Source organism: Pimephales promelas, chromosome 25 (genome assembly GCF_988280905.1).
Source record: "Pimephales promelas chromosome 25, fPimPro1.hap1.1, whole genome shotgun sequence".
NCBI lineage: Eukaryota > Metazoa > Chordata > Actinopteri > Cypriniformes > Leuciscidae > Pimephales > Pimephales promelas.
The window spans coordinates 24,796,595-24,817,346 of record NC_142793.1 but is presented as its reverse complement, the minus strand read 5'-3'; the positions used below and the strand labels follow the sequence as shown (position 1 = coordinate 24,817,346).

At 44.0% G+C, this 20,752-nt stretch overlaps 1 protein-coding gene across 1 annotated transcript; it reads right to left on the bottom strand.

Moving 5' to 3' along the window:
- Positions 1-483: 483 nt before the first annotated feature.
- Positions 484-5,213, bottom strand: LOC148965100 (uncharacterized). The gene has a single exon (XM_089127642.1). It carries the CDS (start codon positions 4,771-4,773, stop codon positions 484-486), a length of 4,290 nt encoding a protein of 1,429 aa, XP_088983768.1. The 5' UTR covers positions 4,774-5,213.
- Between the last annotated feature and the right edge of the window lie 15,539 nt (positions 5,214-20,752).

The following is a 20,752-nucleotide window of genomic DNA, read 5'->3' as shown; positions in this document are numbered from 1 at the left end:
ATTGGAGAAACTTAATTTTTCGCCCAAAAATGGAAAAAAACGAAAGGGGTAACACTGTCTGTAATACAGTTCTTAGTAGATGTACAGGAAGAAGGAGACAGGGTCGGCGATACTGGGACTTGTACAGACTTTATTAACTCAGAATCAAACAAAACAAAAGGCGCGCACAAAGCGCGTTCACCGTAGTTTCTCTACAGCACAGCACAACTTCAATCAAACTCTTTCCACGCTGATTCAGCTCTCCTTGCTTTCTCCAGCACTCTTTCCTCTTGGTCGCTGCACAAGTCCCAGTCCTTTCTCTCTCCCCGTTCTTCTCCCACTGTGCTGGCTTTAACCATCTCCCCACACCAATCACTGGAATCAGACACAGGTGTTATCAATTGTCCTTGATCCACTTACTCACCGCACAGCCCCTTGACTCATCTCTCCGTGCAGACAGCGTGCCAACCACGCCCCCCTCACCACATACCCCCACCGCCCGACTCAGGCCGGGGAACCGTCCGGCCTGCAGCCCCCCCCCCCCCTCCTGGAGAGGAAGTCGGCCACAGCCATCTGCGCCCCCGGCCTGTGGACCACCTGAAACTTAAAAGGTTGTAACGCCAGATACCAACGGGTGATCCGCACGTTGGTATCTTTCATGCGGTGGAGCCACTGCAAGGGAGCGTGGTCCGAACACAGGGTGAACTCCCGTCCCAGGAGGTAGTAGCGGAGGGTGAGGACAGCCCAGCGGATGGCCAAACACTCCTTCTCAATGGTGCTGTACATCGTCTCTCTCTTAGAGAGCTTCCGACTGATGTACAGCACCGGCCGTTCCTCCCCCTCCACCTCCTGGGACAGGACCGCGCCCAAGCCCTTGTCCGACGCATCTGTCTGCAGGATAAAAGGGAGAGAAAAGTCAGGAGCATGTAAAAGCGGTCCCCCGCACAGAGCAGCCTTTATCCGGGTAAAAGCCTGCTGGCACTGCTCCGTCCACTGGACCGTATCTGGAGCGCCCTTTTTAGTTAGATCAGTCAGCGGGCTAGCGAGGTCCGAATAATTAGGCACAAATCGTCTATAGTATCCCGCTAGCCCCAGGAACTGTCTAACCTCCTTTTTGGTCTTAGGACTCGGACAGGTTGCAACCGCTGCTGTCTTATCAATTTGGGGACGCACCTGCCCGTGACCCAAGTGGAAGCCCAGATACCTTACTTCTACCCGCCCAATTGCACACTTCTTCGGGTTCGCCGTGAGCCCGGCCCTTCTCAGCGTTTTCAGGACAGCACGCAAATACTGCATATGCCGCTGCCAATCATTGCTATAGATGATAATGTCATCCAGATACGCCGCGGCATACGCAGCATGCGGCCGGAGGATTCTGTCCATCAAACGCTGAAAAGTCGCCGGTGCCCCGAACAACCCGAACGGAAGCGTGACGAATTGGTGTAACCCGAACGGCGTGGTAAAAGCTGTCTTTTCTTTGGACATTGGAGATAAGGGGATCTGCCAATACCCCTTTGTTAAGTCCAGCGTCGAATAAAAGCGAGCAGAGCCAAGCCGATCAAGCAATTCGTCAATCCTCGGCATTGGATAAGCATCGAATTTGGACACCGCGTTCACCTTTCTATAGTCCACACAGAATCGAACCGAGCCGTCAGGTTTTGGAACTAAAACTATCGGGCTGGCCCAGTCACTGTTGGACTCTTCTATTACCCCCATGTCCAGCATGGTTTCTAATTCGGCCTGAACCGTTTTCTTCTTGTGTTCAGGTAATCGATACGGACGGCAACGCACAACGACCCCCGGATCTGTCTCAACGTGGTGCTGAATGAGATTCGTTCGACCAGGCAGGGGCGAGAACACGTCAGAAAACTCCGCTTGTACCCTTTTAATATCAGTGAGCTGTGAGGGCGAGAGATGGTCACCAGATGGAGCCAGAGAGAAGGACTGAGATTTAACCCTCGCCTCTGGCCCGAGGTCCTCCTCCCCACTCACCACCGTCGCCAGCATCACTGCCTCCGCCTCAACCCACTTTTTTAGTAGGTTGAGGTGGTACGTCTGACGTCCCCCGCCCCTGTCTGTTCGAATTACCTCATAGTTGAGATCCCCGACTCGCCGTGTGACCTCAAAGGGCCCTTGCCACTTTGCAAGTAATTTCGAGCTGGACGTGGGGAGTAATACAAGCACTTTATCTCCCGGTGAAAATTGTCGGAGTCTAGCCCCCCTATTGTACTGCTGTTTCTGTCTGTTCTGAGCCTGTAACAAATTCTCCAATGATAGCCGCCCCAGGGTGTGGAGTTTTGTTCTCAGGTCCAGGACATACTGAATTTCGTTCTTACTAGCAGACGGTCCGTCCTCCCAAGTCTCCCTCAGCACGTCTAACACCCCACGAGGCTGACGACCGAAGAGAAGCTCGAAGGGGGAAAACCCCGTGGAGGCTTGGGGGACCTCGCGTACAGCAAACAATAGGGGTTCCAGCCACTTGTCCCAATTTTTGGCGTCTTCGTGAACGAACTTACGAATCATGGTTTTTAACGTGCGATTAAAACGTTCGACCAGACCATCCGTTTGTGGGTGATAGACGCTGGTACGAATCGATTTAATGCCCAGTAATTCATACAGTTCGCGAACCGTCCGTGACATAAACGCCGTGCCTTGATCGGTGAGGATCTCCTTAGGGATCCCCACCCGGGAGATTAATGAGAACAGCGCGCTTGCCACACTCTTAGCCGAGATGTTGCGGAGCGGAACTGCCTCCGGATATCGTGTTGCGTAATCCACCAAGACTAACGCAAAACGATGCCCGCGTGCTGACCGTTCTAATGGCCCGACGAGGTCCATACCAATTCGTTCGAAGGGGACCTGCATCAGTGGAAGGGGGCACAAGGGTGCTTTTGGATTGGCCGGTGGATTCACCAACTGGCATTCACGACAAGACGCGCACCACCTGCGCACATTCTCGTGAATGCCCGGCCAGAAGAATCGGGCCATGAGACGGTTTAGTGTCGCCCGTTGCCCTAAATGTCCGGCCATCGGATTACAATGAGCCGCCTGGAAAAGCATTTCCCGGCGGCTCCTTGGTACTAACAACTGGGTTGTATCTTCCTTTGTCTGGGCGTCTTGGGTCACCCGATACAACCGATCTTTAATCACGCAAAAATAGGGGTACGAGAGCGGTTGGTCCGGGTGTAGTAGCTGTCCGTCGATGGAACGGACCGAACCAAACGCATGTTTGAGCGTTTCATCCTGGGACTGCTCCAGGGGAAAATCATCGCGCTCAGAGAGGAGATTTCTCTCTAAAGCTCTCTCTTCCCCTGCAGCAGCACCCAGAGGTCCCGGTACAGCATCCCCCACCTGCACCACCGCTGTCTTCCCCCGCTGCTTCGTTTCCCAAGAGGCATCCGCACATAAAATCCCCAATAGTTTCGCAAAACCTGGCCAATCAGTTCCCAAAATCAGCGGATGCTGGAGGCGCGGGTTAACTGCCACCTCCACACTATGTTTTTGTCCCCGAAATAGAACCGCGACGGACATTAAGGGATAACTCTCCACCACCCCGTGCACACACCGAACCCTAACCACGCGGCTTTTATCCAATGCCCCGGATCGAATCAGGCTTTGATGAATAGAGGTCTGGTTACAACCCGAATCCACCAAAGCCTGATAAGTACCCCCCTTTATACTCACGGGTATCTGGTACAGGCCAGCTTGATCGGGGGCGGCCGTTGGCGCGTCGGGGATCCGGACCAGGGTCCCCACCTCCATCACTGGACACCGGTCAATAAAGTGGTCCGGGTCCCCACAGCGCCAACAAGCCGGCCCAGGCTTTACCGCTGCCCCAGCGGAGGGAAGGGGGCCAAGGGATTGACGTGGGGAGAGGGCTGTCCCCGGAACCAGGGTGGAGGTGTCCCCCGCGGTCGGCCCTCGCGGACCCGTTCTCCCCGCGGAACCGCTATCCGTCGGCCAGCCAGACTTCCACCGCGGCGCTGGGCGGGGCACCAGGCCCCCTCGAGACCTGGGAGCGGGGAGAGGTTTAGAAGAGAGAGAGAGAGAGGGAGAGAGAGAGACCGATGGGAGGGATTCGCCGACCCCCGAGCACGCCACCATGTGATCCTCCGCCAGTTGGATGGCCTGGTCCAGCGACGTCGGGCGGTGGCACTGGACCCATTGGGCAGTTCTCTTTGGAAGCTTCCCCACGAACTGCTCCAGCACCACTTGATCGATTATCTTCTCGACGTCGCTACCCTCGGCCATCAGCCATTTGCGGCAGGAGTCCCGGAGCTGTTGCGCCATCACGAAGGGCCGGCCGGCCTCTTCTAAGGTCAGGGACCTAAAGCGTTGTCGGTGCTGTTCGGCGGTTCGGCCGACCCGCTGAATGATGGCGCGCTTTAGGTCGTCGTAGACCAGGAGATTCGAGACTGGCAGTTGGTGGGCGGCGATCTGCGACTCACCGGACAACAGCGGGATGAGACGCAACGGCCAGTCTTCTTTGGGCCACTCCCGGGCCTCGGCCGACCTCTCGAAAAGGTCCAGGAACGCCTCCGGGTCGTCCTGTGGACCCATCTTCCCGAGGGTCAATGGTGTGGCCGAGGCTGATGCTGGTGGGGGAGTGGCCGGAATCTCCCGGCCGAGGCAGCTCCGGAACAACTCGCGGTCTTCCTGCTGGCCTTGGAGCAGCGCCTGGAAGCGCTGATCCTGTTCTTCCTTCATGCTCAGCAGGGCTTGATGTTGGTCGCGCTGAAGAGCCGCGAGTGACTGAATGATTTCCGCAAATGGCGATCCTGACGAGCTCTGCATGGCGGCGGCAGACTCCTTCTTCCCGGGTTTTCGGCACCAGTGTAATACAGTTCTTAGTAGATGTACAGGAAGAAGGAGACAGGGTCGGCGATACTGGGACTTGTACAGACTTTATTAACTCAGAATCAAACAAAACAAAAGGCGCGCACAAAGCGCGTTCACCGTAGTTTCTCTACAGCACAGCACAACTTCAATCAAACTCTTTCCACGCTGATTCAGCTCTCCTTGCTTTCTCCAGCACTCTTTCCTCTTGGTCGCTGCACAAGTCCCAGTCCTTTCTCTCTCCCCGTTCTTCTCCCACTGTGCTGGCTTTAACCATCTCCCCACACCAATCACTGGAATCAGACACAGGTGTTATCAATTGTCCTTGATCCACTTACTCACCGCACAGCCCCTTGACTCATCTCTCCGTGCAGACAGCGTGCCAACCACGCCCCCCTCACCACACTGTCGTTTTTTTTTCGGGTCGAAATTTTGAATTTCGATATCTCAGCTCTGGAAGGGTCTAGAGCCTCCATTTTTGCACTCACGTCAAAGTCTCACAGCCCTCTATCAGAATCCAGAGTTTTGAGAAGATTAGAGAAACTTAATTTTTCGCCCAAAAATGGAAAAAAACGAAAGGGGTAACACTGTCGTTTTTTTTTCGGGTCGAAATTTTGAATTTCGATATCTCAGCTCTGGAAGGGTCTAGAGCCTCCATTTTTGCACTCACGTCAAAGTCTCACAGCCCTCTATCAGAATCCAGAGTTTTGAGAAGATTGGAGAAACTTAATTTTTCGCCCAAAAATGGAAAAAAACGAAAGGGGTAACACTGTCGTTTTTTTTTCGGGTCGAAATTTTGAATTTCGATATCTCAGCTCTGGAAGGGTCTAGAGCCTCCATTTTTGCACTCACGTCAAAGTCTCACAGCCCTCTATCAGAATCCAGAGTTTTGAGAAGATTGGAGAAACTTAATTTTTCGCCCAAAAATGGAAAAAAACGAAAGGGGTAACACTGTCGTTTTTTTTTCGGGTCGAAATTTTGAATTTCGATATCTCAACTCTGGAAGGGTCTAGAGCCTCCATTTTTGCACTCACGTCAAAGTCTCACAGCCCTCTATCAGAATCCAGAGTTTTGAGAAGATTGGAGAAACTTAATTTTTCGCCCAAAAATGGAAAAAAACGAAAGGGGTAACACTGTCGTTTTTTTTTCGGGTCGAAATTTTGAATTTCGATATCTCAGCTCTGGAAGGGTCTAGAGCCTCCATTTTTGCACTCACGTCAAAGTATCACAGCCCTCTATCAGAATCCAGAGTTTTGAGAAGATTGGAGAAACTTAATTTTTCGCCCAAAAATGGAAAAAAACGAAAGGGGTAACACTGTCTGTAATACAGTTCTTAGTAGATGTACAGGAAGAAGGAGACAGGGTCGGCGATACTGGGACTTGTACAGACTTTATTAACTCAGAATCAAACAAAACAAAAGGCGCGCACAAAGCGCGTTCACCGTAGTTTCTCTACAGCACAGCACAACTTCAATCAAACTCTTTCCACGCTGATTCAGCTCTCCTTGCTTTCTCCAGCACTCTTTCCTCTTGGTCGCTGCACAAGTCCCAGTCCTTTCTCTCTCCCCGTTCTTCTCCCACTGTGCTGGCTTTAACCATCTCCCCACACCAATCACTGGAATCAGACACAGGTGTTATCAATTGTCCTTGATCCACTTACTCACCGCACAGCCCCTTGACTCATCTCTCCGTGCAGACAGCGTGCCAACCACGCCCCCCTCACCACACTGTCGTTTTTTTTTCGGGTCGAAATTTTGAATTTCGATATCTCAGCTCTGGAAGGGTCTAGAGCCTCCATTTTTGCACTCACGTCAAAGTCTCACAGCCCTCTATCAGAATCCAGAGTTTTGAGAAGATTAGAGAAACTTAATTTTTCGCCCAAAAATGGAAAAAAACGAAAGGGGTAACACTGTCGTTTTTTTTTCGGGTCGAAATTTTGAATTTCGATATCTCAGCTCTGGAAGGGTCTAGAGCCTCCATTTTTGCACTCACGTCAAAGTCTCACAGCCCTCTATCAGAATCCAGAGTTTTGAGAAGATTGGAGAAACTTAATTTTTCGCCCAAAAATGGAAAAAAACGAAAGGGGTAACACTGTCGTTTTTTTTTCGGGTCGAAATTTTGAATTTCGATATCTCAGCTCTGGAAGGGTCTAGAGCCTCCATTTTTGCACTCACGTCAAAGTCTCACAGCCCTCTATCAGAATCCAGAGTTTTGAGAAGATTGGAGAAACTTAATTTTTCGCCCAAAAATGGAAAAAAACGAAAGGGGTAACACTGTCGTTTTTTTTTCGGGTCGAAATTTTGAATTTCGATATCTCAACTCTGGAAGGGTCTAGAGCCTCCATTTTTGCACTCACGTCAAAGTCTCACAGCCCTCTATCAGAATCCAGAGTTTTGAGAAGATTGGAGAAACTTAATTTTTCGCCCAAAAATGGAAAAAAACGAAAGGGGTAACACTGTCGTTTTTTTTTCGGGTCGAAATTTTGAATTTCGATATCTCAGCTCTGGAAGGGTCTAGAGCCTCCATTTTTGCACTCACGTCAAAGTCTCACAGCCCTCTATCAGAATCCAGAGTTTTGAGAAGATTGGAGAAACTTAATTTTTCGCCCAAAAACGGAAAAAAACGAAAGGGGTAACACTGTCGTTTTTTTTTCGGGTCGAAATTTTGAATTTCGATATCTCAGCTCTGGAAGGGTCTAGAGCCTCCATTTTTGCACTCACGTCAAAGTCTCACAGCCCTCTATCAGAATCCAGAGTTTTGAGAAGATTGGAGAAACTTAATTTTTCGCCCAAAAATGGAAAAAAACGAAAGGGGTAACACTGTCGTTTTTTTTTTCGGGTCGAAATTTTGAATTTCGATATCTCAGCTCTGGAAGGGTCTAGAGCCTCCATTTTTGCACTCACGTCAAAGTCTCACAGCCCTCTATCAGAATCCAGAGTTTTGAGAAGATTGGAGAAACTTAATTTTTCGCCCAAAAATGGAAAAAAACGAAAGGGGTAACACTGTCGTTTTTTTTTTCGGGTCGAAATTTTGAATTTCGATATCTCAACTCTGGAAGGGTCTAGAGCCTCCATTTTTGCACTCACGTCAAAGTCTCACAGCCCTCTATCAGAATCCAGAGTTTTGAGAAGATTGGAGAAACTTAATTTTTTGCCCAAAAACGGAAAAAAACGAAAGGGGTAACACTGTCGTTTTTTTTTCAGGTCGAAATTTTGAATTTCGATATCTCAGCTCTGGAAGGGTCTAGAGCCTCCATTTTTGCACTCACGTCAAAGTCTCACAGCCCTCTATCAGAATCCAGAGTTTTGAGAAGATTGGAGAAACTTAATTTTTCACCCAAAAATGGAAAAAAACGAAAGGGGTAACACTGTCGTTTTTTTTTCGGGTCGAAATTTTGAATTTCGATATCTCAACTCTGGAAGGGTCTAGAGCCTCCATTTTTGCACTCACGTCAAAGTCTCACAGCCCTCTATCAGAATCCAGAGTTTTGAGAAGATTGGAGAAACTTAATTTTTCGCCCAAAAATGGAAAAAAACGAAAGGGGTAACACTGTCGTTTTTTTTTTCGGGTCGAAATTTTGAATTTCGATATCTCAGCTCTGGAAGGGTCTAGAGCCTCCATTTTTGCACTCACGTCAAAGTCTCACAGCCCTCTATCAGAATCCAGAGTTTTGAGAAGATTGGAGAAACTTAATTTTTCGCCCAAAAATGGAAAAAAACGAAAGGGGTAACACTGTCGTTTTTTTTTCGGGTCGAAATTTTGAATTTCGATATCTCAGCTCTGGAAGGGTCTAGAGCCTCCATTTTTGCACTCACGTCAAAGTATCACAGCCCTCTATCAGAATCCAGAGTTTTGAGAAGATTGGAGAAACTTAATTTTTCGCCCAAAAATGGAAAAAAACGAAAGGGGTAACACTGTCGTTTTTTTTTCGGGTCGAAATTTTGAATTTCGATATCTCAGCTCTGGAAGGGTCTAGAGCCTCCATTTTTGCACTCACGTCAAAGTCTCACAGCCCTCTATCAGAATCCAGAGTTTTGAGAAGATTGGAGAAACTTAATTTTTCGCCCAAAAACGGAAAAAAACGAAAGGGGTAACACTGTCGTTTTTTTTTTTCAGGTCGAAATTTTGAATTTCGATATCTCAACTCTGGAAGGGTCTAGAGCCTCCATTTTTGCACTCAGGTCAAAGTTTCGTGACCCTCTATCAGAATCCAGAGTTTTGAGAAGATTGGAGAAACTTAATTTTTCGCCCAAAAATGGAAAAAAACGAAAGGGGTAACACTGTCGTTTTTTTTTCGGGTCGAAATTTTGAATTTCGATATCTCAGCTCTGGAAGGGTCTAGAGCCTCCATTTTTGCACTCACGTCAAAGTCTCACAGCCCTCTATCAGAATCCAGAGTTTTGAGAAGATTAGAGAAACTTAATTTTTCGCCCAAAAATGGAAAAAAACGAAAGGGGTAACACTGTCGTTTTTTTTTCGGGTCGAAATTTTGAATTTCGATATCTCAGCTCTGGAAGGGTCTAGAGCCTCCATTTTTGCACTCACGTCAAAGTCTCACAGCCCTCTATCAGAATCCAGAGTTTTGAGAAGATTGGAGAAACTTAATTTTTCGCCCAAAAATGGAAAAAAACGAAAGGGGTAACACTGTCGTTTTTTTTTCGGGTCAAAATTTTGAATTTCGATATCTCAGCTCTGGAAGGGTCTAGAGCCTCCATTTTTGCACTCACGTCAAAGTCTCACAGCCCTCTATCAGAATCCAGAGTTTTGAGAAGATTGGAGAAACTTAATTTTTCGCCCAAAAATGGAAAAAAACGAAAGGGGTAACACTGTCGGTTTTTTTTCGGGTCGAAATTTTGAATTTCGATATCTCAGCTCTGGAAGGGTCTAGAGCCTCCATTTTTGCACTCACGTCAAAGTCTCACAGCCCTCTATCAGAATCCAGAGTTTTGAGAAGATTGGAGAAACTTAATTTTTTCGCCCAAAAATGGAAAAAAACGAAAGGGGTAACACTGTCGTTTTTTTTTCGGGTCGAAATTTTGAATTTCGATATCTCAGCTCTGGAAGGGTCTAGAGCCTCCATTTTTGCACTCACGTCAAAGTATCACAGCCCTCTATCAGAATCCAGAGTTTTGAGAAGATTGGAGAAACTTAATTTTTCGCCCAAAAATGGAAAAAAACGAAAGGGGTAACACTGTCGTTTTTTTTTTTCGGGTCGAAATTTTGAATTTCGATATCTCAGCTCTGGAAGGGTCTAGAGCCTCCATTTTTGCACTCACGTCAAAGTCTCACAGCCCTCTATCAGAATCCAGAGTTTTGAGAAGATTGGAGAAACTTAATTTTTCGCCCAAAAACGGAAAAAAACGAAAGGGGTAACACTGTCGTTTTTTTTTCGGGTCGAAATTTTGAATTTCGATATCTCAGCTCTGGAAGGGTCTAGAGCCTCCATTTTTGCACTCACGTCAAAGTCTCACAGCCCTCTATCAGAATCCAGAGTTTTGAGAAGATTGGAGAAATTTAATTTTTCGCCCAAAAATGGAAAAAAACGAAAGGGGTAACACTGTCGTTTTTTTTTTCAGGTCGAAATTTTGAATTTCGATATCTCAGCTCTGGAAGGGTCTAGAGCCTCCATTTTTGCACTCACGTCAAAGTCTCACAGCCCTCTATCAGAATCCAGAGTTTTGAGAAGATTGGAGAAACGTAATTTTTCGCCCAAAAATGGAAAAAAACGAAAGGGGTAACACTGTCGTTTTTTTTTTCAGGTCGAAATTTTGAATTTCGATATCTCAACTCTGGAAGGGTCTAGAGCCTCCATTTTTGCACTCACGTCAAAGTATCACAGCCCTCTATCAGAATCCAGAGTTTTGAGAAGATTGGAGAAACTTAATTTTTCGCCCAAAAATGGAAAAAAACGAAAGGGGTAACACTGTCGTTTTTTTTTTCGGGTCGAAATTTTGAATTTCGATATCTCAGCTCTGGAAGGGTCTAGAGCCTCCATTTTTGCACTCACGTCAAAGTCTCACAGCCCTCTATCAGAATCCAGAGTTTTGAGAAGATTGGAGAAACTTAATTTTTCGCCCAAAAATGGAAAAAAACGAAAGGGGTAACACTGTCGTTTTTTTTTCGGGTCGAAATTTTGAATTTCGATATCTCAACTCTGGAAGGGTCTAGAGCCTCCATTTTTGCACTCACGTCAAAGTCTCACAGCCCTCTATCAGAATCCAGAGTTTTGAGAAGATTGGAGAAACTTAATTTTTCGCCCAAAAATGGAAAAAAACGAAAGGGGTAACACTGTCGTTTTTTTTTTCGGGTCGAAATTTTGAATTTCGATATCTCAGCTCTGGAAGGGTCTAGAGCCTCCATTTTTGCACTCACGTCAAAGTCTCACAGCCCTCTATCAGAATCCAGAGTTTTGAGAAGATTGGAGAAACTTAATTTTTCGCCCAAAAATGGAAAAAAACGAAAGGGGTAACACTGTCGTTTTTTTTTCGGGTCGAAATTTTGAATTTCGATATCTCAGCTCTGGAAGGGTCTAGAGCCTCCATTTTTGCACTCACGTCAAAGTATCACAGCCCTCTATCAGAATCCAGAGTTTTGAGAAGATTGGAGAAACTTAATTTTTCGCCCAAAAATGGAAAAAAACGAAAGGGGTAACACTGTCGTTTTTTTTTCGGGTCGAAATTTTGAATTTCGATATCTCAGCTCTGGAAGGGTCTAGAGCCTCCATTTTTGCACTCACGTCAAAGTCTCACAGCCCTCTATCAGAATCCAGAGTTTTGAGAAGATTGGAGAAACTTAATTTTTCGCCCAAAAACGGAAAAAAACGAAAGGGGTAACACTGTCGTTTTTTTTTTTCAGGTCGAAATTTTGAATTTCGATATCTCAACTCTGGAAGGGTCTAGAGCCTCCATTTTTGCACTCAGGTCAAAGTTTCGTGACCCTCTATCAGAATCCAGAGTTTTGAGAAGATTGGAGAAACTTAATTTTTCGCCCAAAAATGGAAAAAAACGAAAGGGGTAACACTGTCGTTTTTTTTTCGGGTCGAAATTTTGAATTTCGATATCTCAGCTCTGGAAGGGTCTAGAGCCTCCATTTTTGCACTCACGTCAAAGTCTCACAGCCCTCTATCAGAATCCAGAGTTTTGAGAAGATTAGAGAAACTTAATTTTTCGCCCAAAAATGGAAAAAAACGAAAGGGGTAACACTGTCGTTTTTTTTTCGGGTCGAAATTTTGAATTTCGATATCTCAGCTCTGGAAGGGTCTAGAGCCTCCATTTTTGCACTCACGTCAAAGTCTCACAGCCCTCTATCAGAATCCAGAGTTTTGAGAAGATTGGAGAAACTTAATTTTTCGCCCAAAAATGGAAAAAAACGAAAGGGGTAACACTGTCGTTTTTTTTTCGGGTCGAAATTTTGAATTTCGATATCTCAGCTCTGGAAGGGTCTAGAGCCTCCATTTTTGCACTCACGTCAAAGTCTCACAGCCCTCTATCAGAATCCAGAGTTTTGAGAAGATTGGAGAAACTTAATTTTTCGCCCAAAAATGGAAAAAAACGAAAGGGGTAACACTGTCGGTTTTTTTTCGGGTCGAAATTTTGAATTTCGATATCTCAGCTCTGGAAGGGTCTAGAGCCTCCATTTTTGCACTCACGTCAAAGTCTCACAGCCCTCTATCAGAATCCAGAGTTTTGAGAAGATTGGAGAAACTTAATTTTTTCGCCCAAAAATGGAAAAAAACGAAAGGGGTAACACTGTCGTTTTTTTTTCGGGTCGAAATTTTGAATTTCGATATCTCAGCTCTGGAAGGGTCTAGAGCCTCCATTTTTGCACTCACGTCAAAGTATCACAGCCCTCTATCAGAATCCAGAGTTTTGAGAAGATTGGAGAAACTTAATTTTTCGCCCAAAAATGGAAAAAAACGAAAGGGGTAACACTGTCGTTTTTTTTTTTCGGGTCGAAATTTTGAATTTCGATATCTCAGCTCTGGAAGGGTCTAGAGCCTCCATTTTTGCACTCACGTCAAAGTCTCACAGCCCTCTATCAGAATCCAGAGTTTTGAGAAGATTGGAGAAACTTAATTTTTCGCCCAAAAACGGAAAAAAACGAAAGGGGTAACACTGTCGTTTTTTTTTCGGGTCGAAATTTTGAATTTCGATATCTCAGCTCTGGAAGGGTCTAGAGCCTCCATTTTTGCACTCACGTCAAAGTCTCACAGCCCTCTATCAGAATCCAGAGTTTTGAGAAGATTGGAGAAACTTAATTTTTCGCCCAAAAATGGAAAAAAACGAAAGGGGTAACACTGTCGTTTTTTTTTTCGGGTCGAAATTTTGAATTTCGATATCTCAGCTCTGGAAGGGTCTAGAGCCTCCATTTTTGCACTCACGTCAAAGTCTCACAGCCCTCTATCAGAATCCAGAGTTTTGAGAAGATTGGAGAAACGTAATTTTTCGCCCAAAAATGGAAAAAAACGAAAGGGGTAACACTGTCGTTTTTTTTTTCGGGTCGAAATTTTGAATTTCGATATCTCAACTCTGGAAGGGTCTAGAGCCTCCATTTTTGCACTCACGTCAAAGTATCACAGCCCTCTATCAGAATCCAGAGTTTTGAGAAGATTGGAGAAACTTAATTTTTCGCCCAAAAATGGAAAAAAACGAAAGGGGTAACACTGTCGTTTTTTTTTTCGGGTCGAAATTTTGAATTTCGATATCTCAGCTCTGGAAGGGTCTAGAGCCTCCATTTTTGCACTCACGTCAAAGTCTCACAGCCCTCTATCAGAATCCAGAGTTTTGAGAAGATTGGAGAAACTTAATTTTTCGCCCAAAAATGGAAAAAAACGAAAGGGGTAACACTGTCGTTTTTTTTTCGGGTCGAAATTTTGAATTTCGATATCTCAACACTGGAAGGGTCTAGAGCCTCCATTTTTGCACTCACGTCAAAGTCTCACAGCCCTCTATCAGAATCCAGAGTTTTGAGAAGATTGGAGAAACTTAATTTTTCGCCCAAAAATGGAAAAAAACGAAAGGGGTAACACTGTCGTTTTTTTTTCGGGTCGAAATTTTGAATTTCGATATCTCAGCTCTGGAAGGGTCTAGAGCCTCCATTTTTGCACTCACGTCAAAGTCTCACAGCCCTCTATCAGAATCCAGAGTTTTGAGAAGATTGGAGAAACTTAATTTTTCGCCCAAAAATGGAAAAAACGAAAGGGGTAACACTGTCGTTTTTTTTTCGGGTCGAAATTTTGAATTTCGATATCTCAGCTCTGGAAGGGTCTAGAGCCTCCATTTTTGCACTCACGTCAAAGTCTCACAGCCCTCTATCAGAATCCAGAGTTTTGAGAAGATTGGAGAAACTTCATTTTTCGCCCAAAAATGGAAAAAAACGAAAGGGGTAACACTGTCGGTTTTTTTTCGGGTCGAAATTTTGAATTTCGATATCTCAACTCTGGAAGGGTCTAGAGCCTCCATTTTTGCACTCACGTCAAAGTCTCACAGCCCTCTATCAGAATCCAGAATTTTGAGAAGATTGGAGAAACTTAATTTTTCGCCCAAAAACGGAAAAAAACGAAAGGGGTAACACTGTCGTTTTTTTTTTTCAGGTCGAAATTTTGAATTTCGATATCTCAACTCTGGAAGGGTCTAGAGCCTCCATTTTTGCACTCAGGTCAAAGTTTCGTGACCCTCTATCAGAATCCAGAGTTTTGAGAAGATTGGAGAAACTTAATTTTTCGCCCAAAAATGGAAAAAAATGAAAGGGGTAACACTGTCGTTTTTTTTTCGGGTCGAAATTTTGAATTTCGATATCTCAGCTCTGGAAGGGTCTAGAGCCTCCATTTTTGCACTCACGTCAAAGTCTCACAGCCCTCTATCAGAATCCAGAGTTTTGAGAAGATTGGAGAAACGTAATTTTTCGCCCAAAAATGGAAAAAAACGAAAGGGGTAACACTGTCGGTTTTTTTTCGGGTCGAAATTTTGAATTTCGATATCTCAGCTCTGGAAGGGTCTAGAGCCTCCATTTTTGCACTCACGTCAAAGTCTCACAGCCCTCTATCAGAATCCAGAGTTTTGAGAAGATTGGAGAAACTTAATTTTTCGCCCAAAAATGGAAAAAAACGAAAGGGGTAACACTGTCGTTTTTTTTTTCGGGTCGAAATTTTGAATTTCGATATCTCAGCTCTGGAAGGGTCTAGAGCCTCCATTTTTGCACTCACGTCAAAGTCTCACAGCCCTCTATCAGAATCCAGAGTTTTGAGAAGATTGGAGAAACGTAATTTTTCGCCCAAAAATGGAAAAAAACGAAAGGGGTAACACTGTCGTTTTTTTTTCAGGTCGAAATTTTGAATTTCGATATCTCAACTCTGGAAGGGTCTAGAGCCTCCATTTTTGCACTCACGTCAAAGTATCACAGCCCTCTATCAGAATCCAGAGTTTTGAGAAGATTGGAGAAACTTAATTTTTCGCCCAAAAATGGAAAAAAACGAAAGGGGTAACACTGTCGTTTTTTTTTTCGGGTCGAAATTTTGAATTTCGATATCTCAGCTCTGGAAGGGTCTAGAGCCTCCATTTTTGCACTCACGTCAAAGTCTCACAGCCCTCTATCAGAATCCAGAGTTTTGAGAAGATTGGAGAAACTTAATTTTTCGCCCAAAAATGGAAAAAAACGAAAGGGGTAACACTGTCGTTTTTTTTTCGGGTCGAAATTTTGAATTTCGATATCTCAACTCTGGAAGGGTCTAGAGCCTCCATTTTTGCACTCACGTCAAAGTCTCACAGCCCTCTATCAGAATCCAGAGTTTTGAGAAGATTGGAGAAACTTAATTTTTCGCCCAAAAATGGAAAAAAACGAAAGGGGTAACACTGTCGTTTTTTTTTCGGGTCGAAATTTTGAATTTCGATATCTCAGCTCTGGAAGGGTCTAGAGCCTCCATTTTTGCACTCACGTCAAAGTCTCACAGCCCTCTATCAGAATCCAGAGTTTTGAGAAGATTGGAGAAACTTAATTTTTCGCCCAAAAATGGAAAAAACGAAAGGGGTAACACTGTCGTTTTTTTTTCGGGTCGAAATTTTGAATTTCGATATCTCAGCTCTGGAAGGGTCTAGAGCCTCCATTTTTGCACTCACGTCAAAGTCTCACAGCCCTCTATCAGAATCCAGAGTTTTGAGAAGATTGGAGAAACTTCATTTTTCGCCCAAAAATGGAAAAAAACGAAAGGGGTAACACTGTCGGGTTTTTTTCGGGTCGAAATTTTGAATTTCGATATCTCAACTCTGGAAGGGTCTAGAGCCTCCATTTTTGCACTCACGTCAAAGTCTCACAGCCCTCTATCAGAATCCAGAATTTTGAGAAGATTGGAGAAACTTAATTTTTCGCCCAAAAACGGAAAAAAACGAAAGGGGTAACACTGTCGTTTTTTTTTTCAGGTCGAAATTTTGAATTTCGATATCTCAACTCTGGAAGGGTCTAGAGCCTCCATTTTTGCACTCAGGTCAAAGTTTCGTGACCCTCTATCAGAATCCAGAGTTTTGAGAAGATTGGAGAAACTTAATTTTTCGCCCAAAAATGGAAAAAAATGAAAGGGGTAACACTGTCGTTTTTTTTTCGGGTCGAAATTTTGAATTTCGATATCTCAGCTCTGGAAGGGTCTAGAGCCTCCATTTTTGCACTCACGTCAAAGTCTCACAGCCCTCTATCAGAATCCAGAGTTTTGAGAAGATTGGAGAAACGTAATTTTTCGCCCAAAAATGGAAAAAAACGAAAGGGGTAACACTGTCGTTTTTTTTTCGGGTCGAAATTTTGAATTTCGATATCTCAACTCTGGAAGGGTCTAGAGCCTCCATTTTTGCACTCACGTCAAAGTCTCACAGCCCTCTATCAGAATCCAGAGTTTTGAGAAGATTGGAGAAACTTAATTTTTCGCCCAAAAATGGAAAAAAACGAAAGGGGTAACACTGTCGTTTTTTTTTTCGGGTCGAAATTTTGAATTTCGATATCTCAGCTCTGGAAGGGTCTAGAGCCTCCATTTTTGCACTCACGTCAAAGTCTCACAGCCCTCTATCAGAATCCAGAGTTTTGAGAAGATTGGAGAAACTTAATTTTTCGCCCAAAAATGGAAAAAAACGAAAGGGGTAACACTGTCGTTTTTTTTTTCGGGTCGAAATTTTGAATTTCGATATCTCAGCTCTGGAAGGGTCTAGAGCCTCCATTTTTGCACTCACGTCAAAGTATCACAGCCCTCTATCAGAATCCAGAGTTTTGAGAAGATTGGAGAAACTTAATTTTTCGCCCAAAAATGGAAAAAAACGAAAGGGGTAACACTGTCGTTTTTTTTTCGGGTCGAAATTTTGAATTTCGATATCTCAGCTCTGGAAGGGTCTAGAGCCTCCATTTTTGCACTCACGTCAAAGTCTCACAGCCCTCTATCAGAATCCAGAGTTTTGAGAAGATTGGAGAAACTTAATTTTTCGCCCAAAAATGGAAAAAAACGAAAGGGGTAACACTGTCGTTTTTTTTTCGGGTCGAAATTTTGAATTTCGATATCTCAACTCTGGAAGGGTCTAGAGCCTCCATTTTTGCACTCACGTCAAAGTCTCACAGCCCTCTATCAGAATCCAGAGTTTTGAGAAGATTGGAGAAACTTAATTTTTCGCCCAAAAATGGAAAAAAACGAAAGGGGTAACACTGTCGTTTTTTTTTCGGGTCGAAATTTTGAATTTCGATATCTCAGCTCTGGAAGGGTCTAGAGCCTCCATTTTTGCACTCACGTCAAAGTCTCACAGCCCTCTATCAGAATCCAGAGTTTTGAGAAGATTGGAGAAACTTAATTTTTCGCCCAAAAATGGGAAAAAACGAAAGGGGTAACACTGTCGTTTTTTTTTCGGGTCGAAATTTTGAATTTCAATATCTCAACTCTGGAAGGGTCTAGAGCCTCCATTTTTGCACTCACGTCAAAGTCTCACAGCCCTCTATCAGAATCCAGAGTTTTGAGAAGATTGGAGAAACTTAATTTTTCGCCCAAAAATGGAAAAAAACGAAAGGGGTAACACTGTCGTTTTTTTTTCGGGTCGAAATTTTGAATTTCGATATCTCAGCTCTGGAAGGGTCTAGAGCCTCCATTTTTGCACTCACGTCAAAGTCTCACAGCCCTCTATCAGAATCCAGAGTTTTGAGAAGATTGGAGAAACTTAATTTTTCGCCCAAAAATGGAAAAAAACGAAAGGGGTAACACTGTCGTTTTTTTTTTTCGGGTCGAAATTTTGAATTTCGATATCTCAACTCTGGAAGGGTCTAGAGCCTCCATTTTTGCACTCACGTCAAAGTCTCACAGCCCTCTATCAGAATCCAGAGTTTTGAGAAGATTGGAGAAACTTAATTTTTCGCCCAAAAACGGAAAAAAACGAAAGGGGTAACACTGTCGTTTTTTTTTCGGGTCGAAATTTTGAATTTCGATATCTCAGCTCTGGAAGGGTCTAGAGCCTCCATTTTTGCACTCACGTCAAAGTCTCACAGCCCTCTATCAGAATCCAGAGTTTTGAGAAGATTGGAGAAACTTAATTTTTCGCCCAAAAATGGAAAAAAACGAAAGGGGTAACACTGTCGTTTTTTTTTTTCGGGTCGAAATTTTGAATTTCGATATCTCAACTCTGGAAGGGTCTAGAGCCTCCATTTTTGCACTCACGTCAAAGTCTCACAGCCCTCTATCAGAATCCAGAGTTTTGAGAAGATTGGAGAAACTTAATTTTTCGCCCAAAAACGGAAAAAAACGAAAGGGGTAACACTGTCGTTTTTTTTCGGGTCGAAATTTTGAATTTCGATATCTCAGCTCTGGAAGGGTCTAGAGCCTCCATTTTTGCACTCACGTCAAAGTCTCACAGCCCTCTATCAGAATCCAGAGTTTTGAGAAGATTGGAGAAACTTAATTTTTCGCCTAAAAACGGAAAAAAACGAAAGGGGTAACACTGTTGTTTTTTTTTCGGGTCGAAATTTTGAATTTCGATATCTCAGCTCTGGAAGGGTCTAGAGCCTCCATTTTTGCACTCACGTCAAAGTCTCACAGCCCTCTATCAGAATCCAGAGTTTTGAGAAGATTGGAGAAACTTAATTTTTCGCCCAAAAACGGAAAAAAACGAAAGGGGTAACACTGTCGTTTTTTTTCGGGTCGAAATTTTGAATTTCGATATCTCAGCTCTGGAAGGGCCTAGAGCCTCCATTTTTGCACTCACGTCAAAGTATCACAGCCCTTTATCAGAATCCAGAGTTTTGAGAAGATTGGAGAAACTTAATTTTTCGCCCAAAAACGGAAAAAAACGAAAGGGGTAACACTGTCTTTTTTTTTTTCGGGTCGAAATTTTGAATTTCGATATCTCAGCTCTGGAAGGGTCTAGAGCCTCCATTTTTGCACTCACGTCAAAGTCTCACAGCCCTCTATCAGAATCCAGAGTTTTGAGAAAATTGGAGAAACTTAATTTTTCGCCCAAAAACGGAAAAAAACGAAAGGGGTAACACTGTCGTTTTTTTTTCGGGTCGAAATTTTGAATTTCGATATCTCAGCTCTGGAAGGGTCTAGAGCCTCCATTTTTGCACTCACGTCAAAGTCTCACAGCCCTCTATCAGAATCCAGAGTTTTGAGAAGATTGGAGAAACTTAATTTTTCGCCCGAAAACGAAAAAAAACGAAAGGGGTAACACTGTCGTTTTTTTTTCGGGTCGAAATTTTGAATTTCGATATCTCAGCTCTGGAAGGGTCTAGAGCCTCCATTTTTGCACTCACGTCAAAGTCTCACAGCCCTCTATCAGAATCCAGAGTTTTGAGAAGATTGGAGAAACTTAATTTTTCGCCCAAAAACGGAAAAAAACGAAAGGGGTAACACTGTCGTTTTTTTTTCGGGTCGAAATTTTGAATTTCGATATCTCAGCTCTCGAAGGGGCTTAGAGCCTCCATTTTTGCACTCAGGTCAAAGTTTCGTGACCCTCTATCAGAATCCAGAGTTTTGAGACGATTGGAGAAACTTAATTTTTCGCCCAAAAACGGAAAAAAACGAAAGGGGTAACACTGTCGTTTTTTTTTCGGGTCGAAATTTTGAATTTCGATATCTCAGCTCTGGAAGGGTCTAGAGCCTCCATTTTTGCACTCAGGTCAAAGTCTCACAGCCCTCTATCAGAATCCAGAGTTTTGAGAAGATTGGAGAAACTTAATTTTTTCGCCCGAAAACGAAAAAAAAACGAAAGGGGTAACACTGTCGTTTTTTTTTTCGGGTCGAAATTTTGAATTTCGATATCTCAGCTCTGGAAGGGTCTAGATCCTCCATTTTTGCACTCACGTCAAAGTCTCACAGCCCTCTATCAGAATCCAGAGTTTTGAGAAGATTGGAGAAACTTAATTTTTCGCCCAAAAACGAAAACAAACGAAAGGGGTAAGACCGTCGTTTTTTTTTCGGGTCGAAATTTTGAATTTCGATATCTCAGCTCTGGAAGGGTCTAGAGCCTCCATTTTTGCACTCAGGTCAAAGTCTCACAGCCCTCTATCAGAATCCAGAGTTTTGAGAAGATTGGAGAAACTTAATTTTTCGCCCGAAAACGAAAAAAAACGAAAGGGGTAACACTGTCGTTTTTTTTTTCGGGTCGAAATTTTGAATTTCGATATCTCAGCTCTGGAAAGGTCTAGAGCCTCCATTTTTGCACTCAGGTCAAAGTTTTGTGACCCTCTATCAGAATCCAGAGTTTTGAGAAGATTGGAGAAACTTAATTTTTCGCCCGAAAATGAAAAAAACGAAAGGGGTAACACTGTCGGTTTTTTTTCGGGTCAAAATTTTGAATTTCGATAGCTCAGCTCTGGAAGGGTCTAGAGCCTCCATTTTTGCACTCAGGTCAAAGTCTCGTGGCCCTTTATCAGAATCCAGAGTTTTGAGAAGATTGGAGAAACTTAATTTTTCGCCCGAAAACGAAAA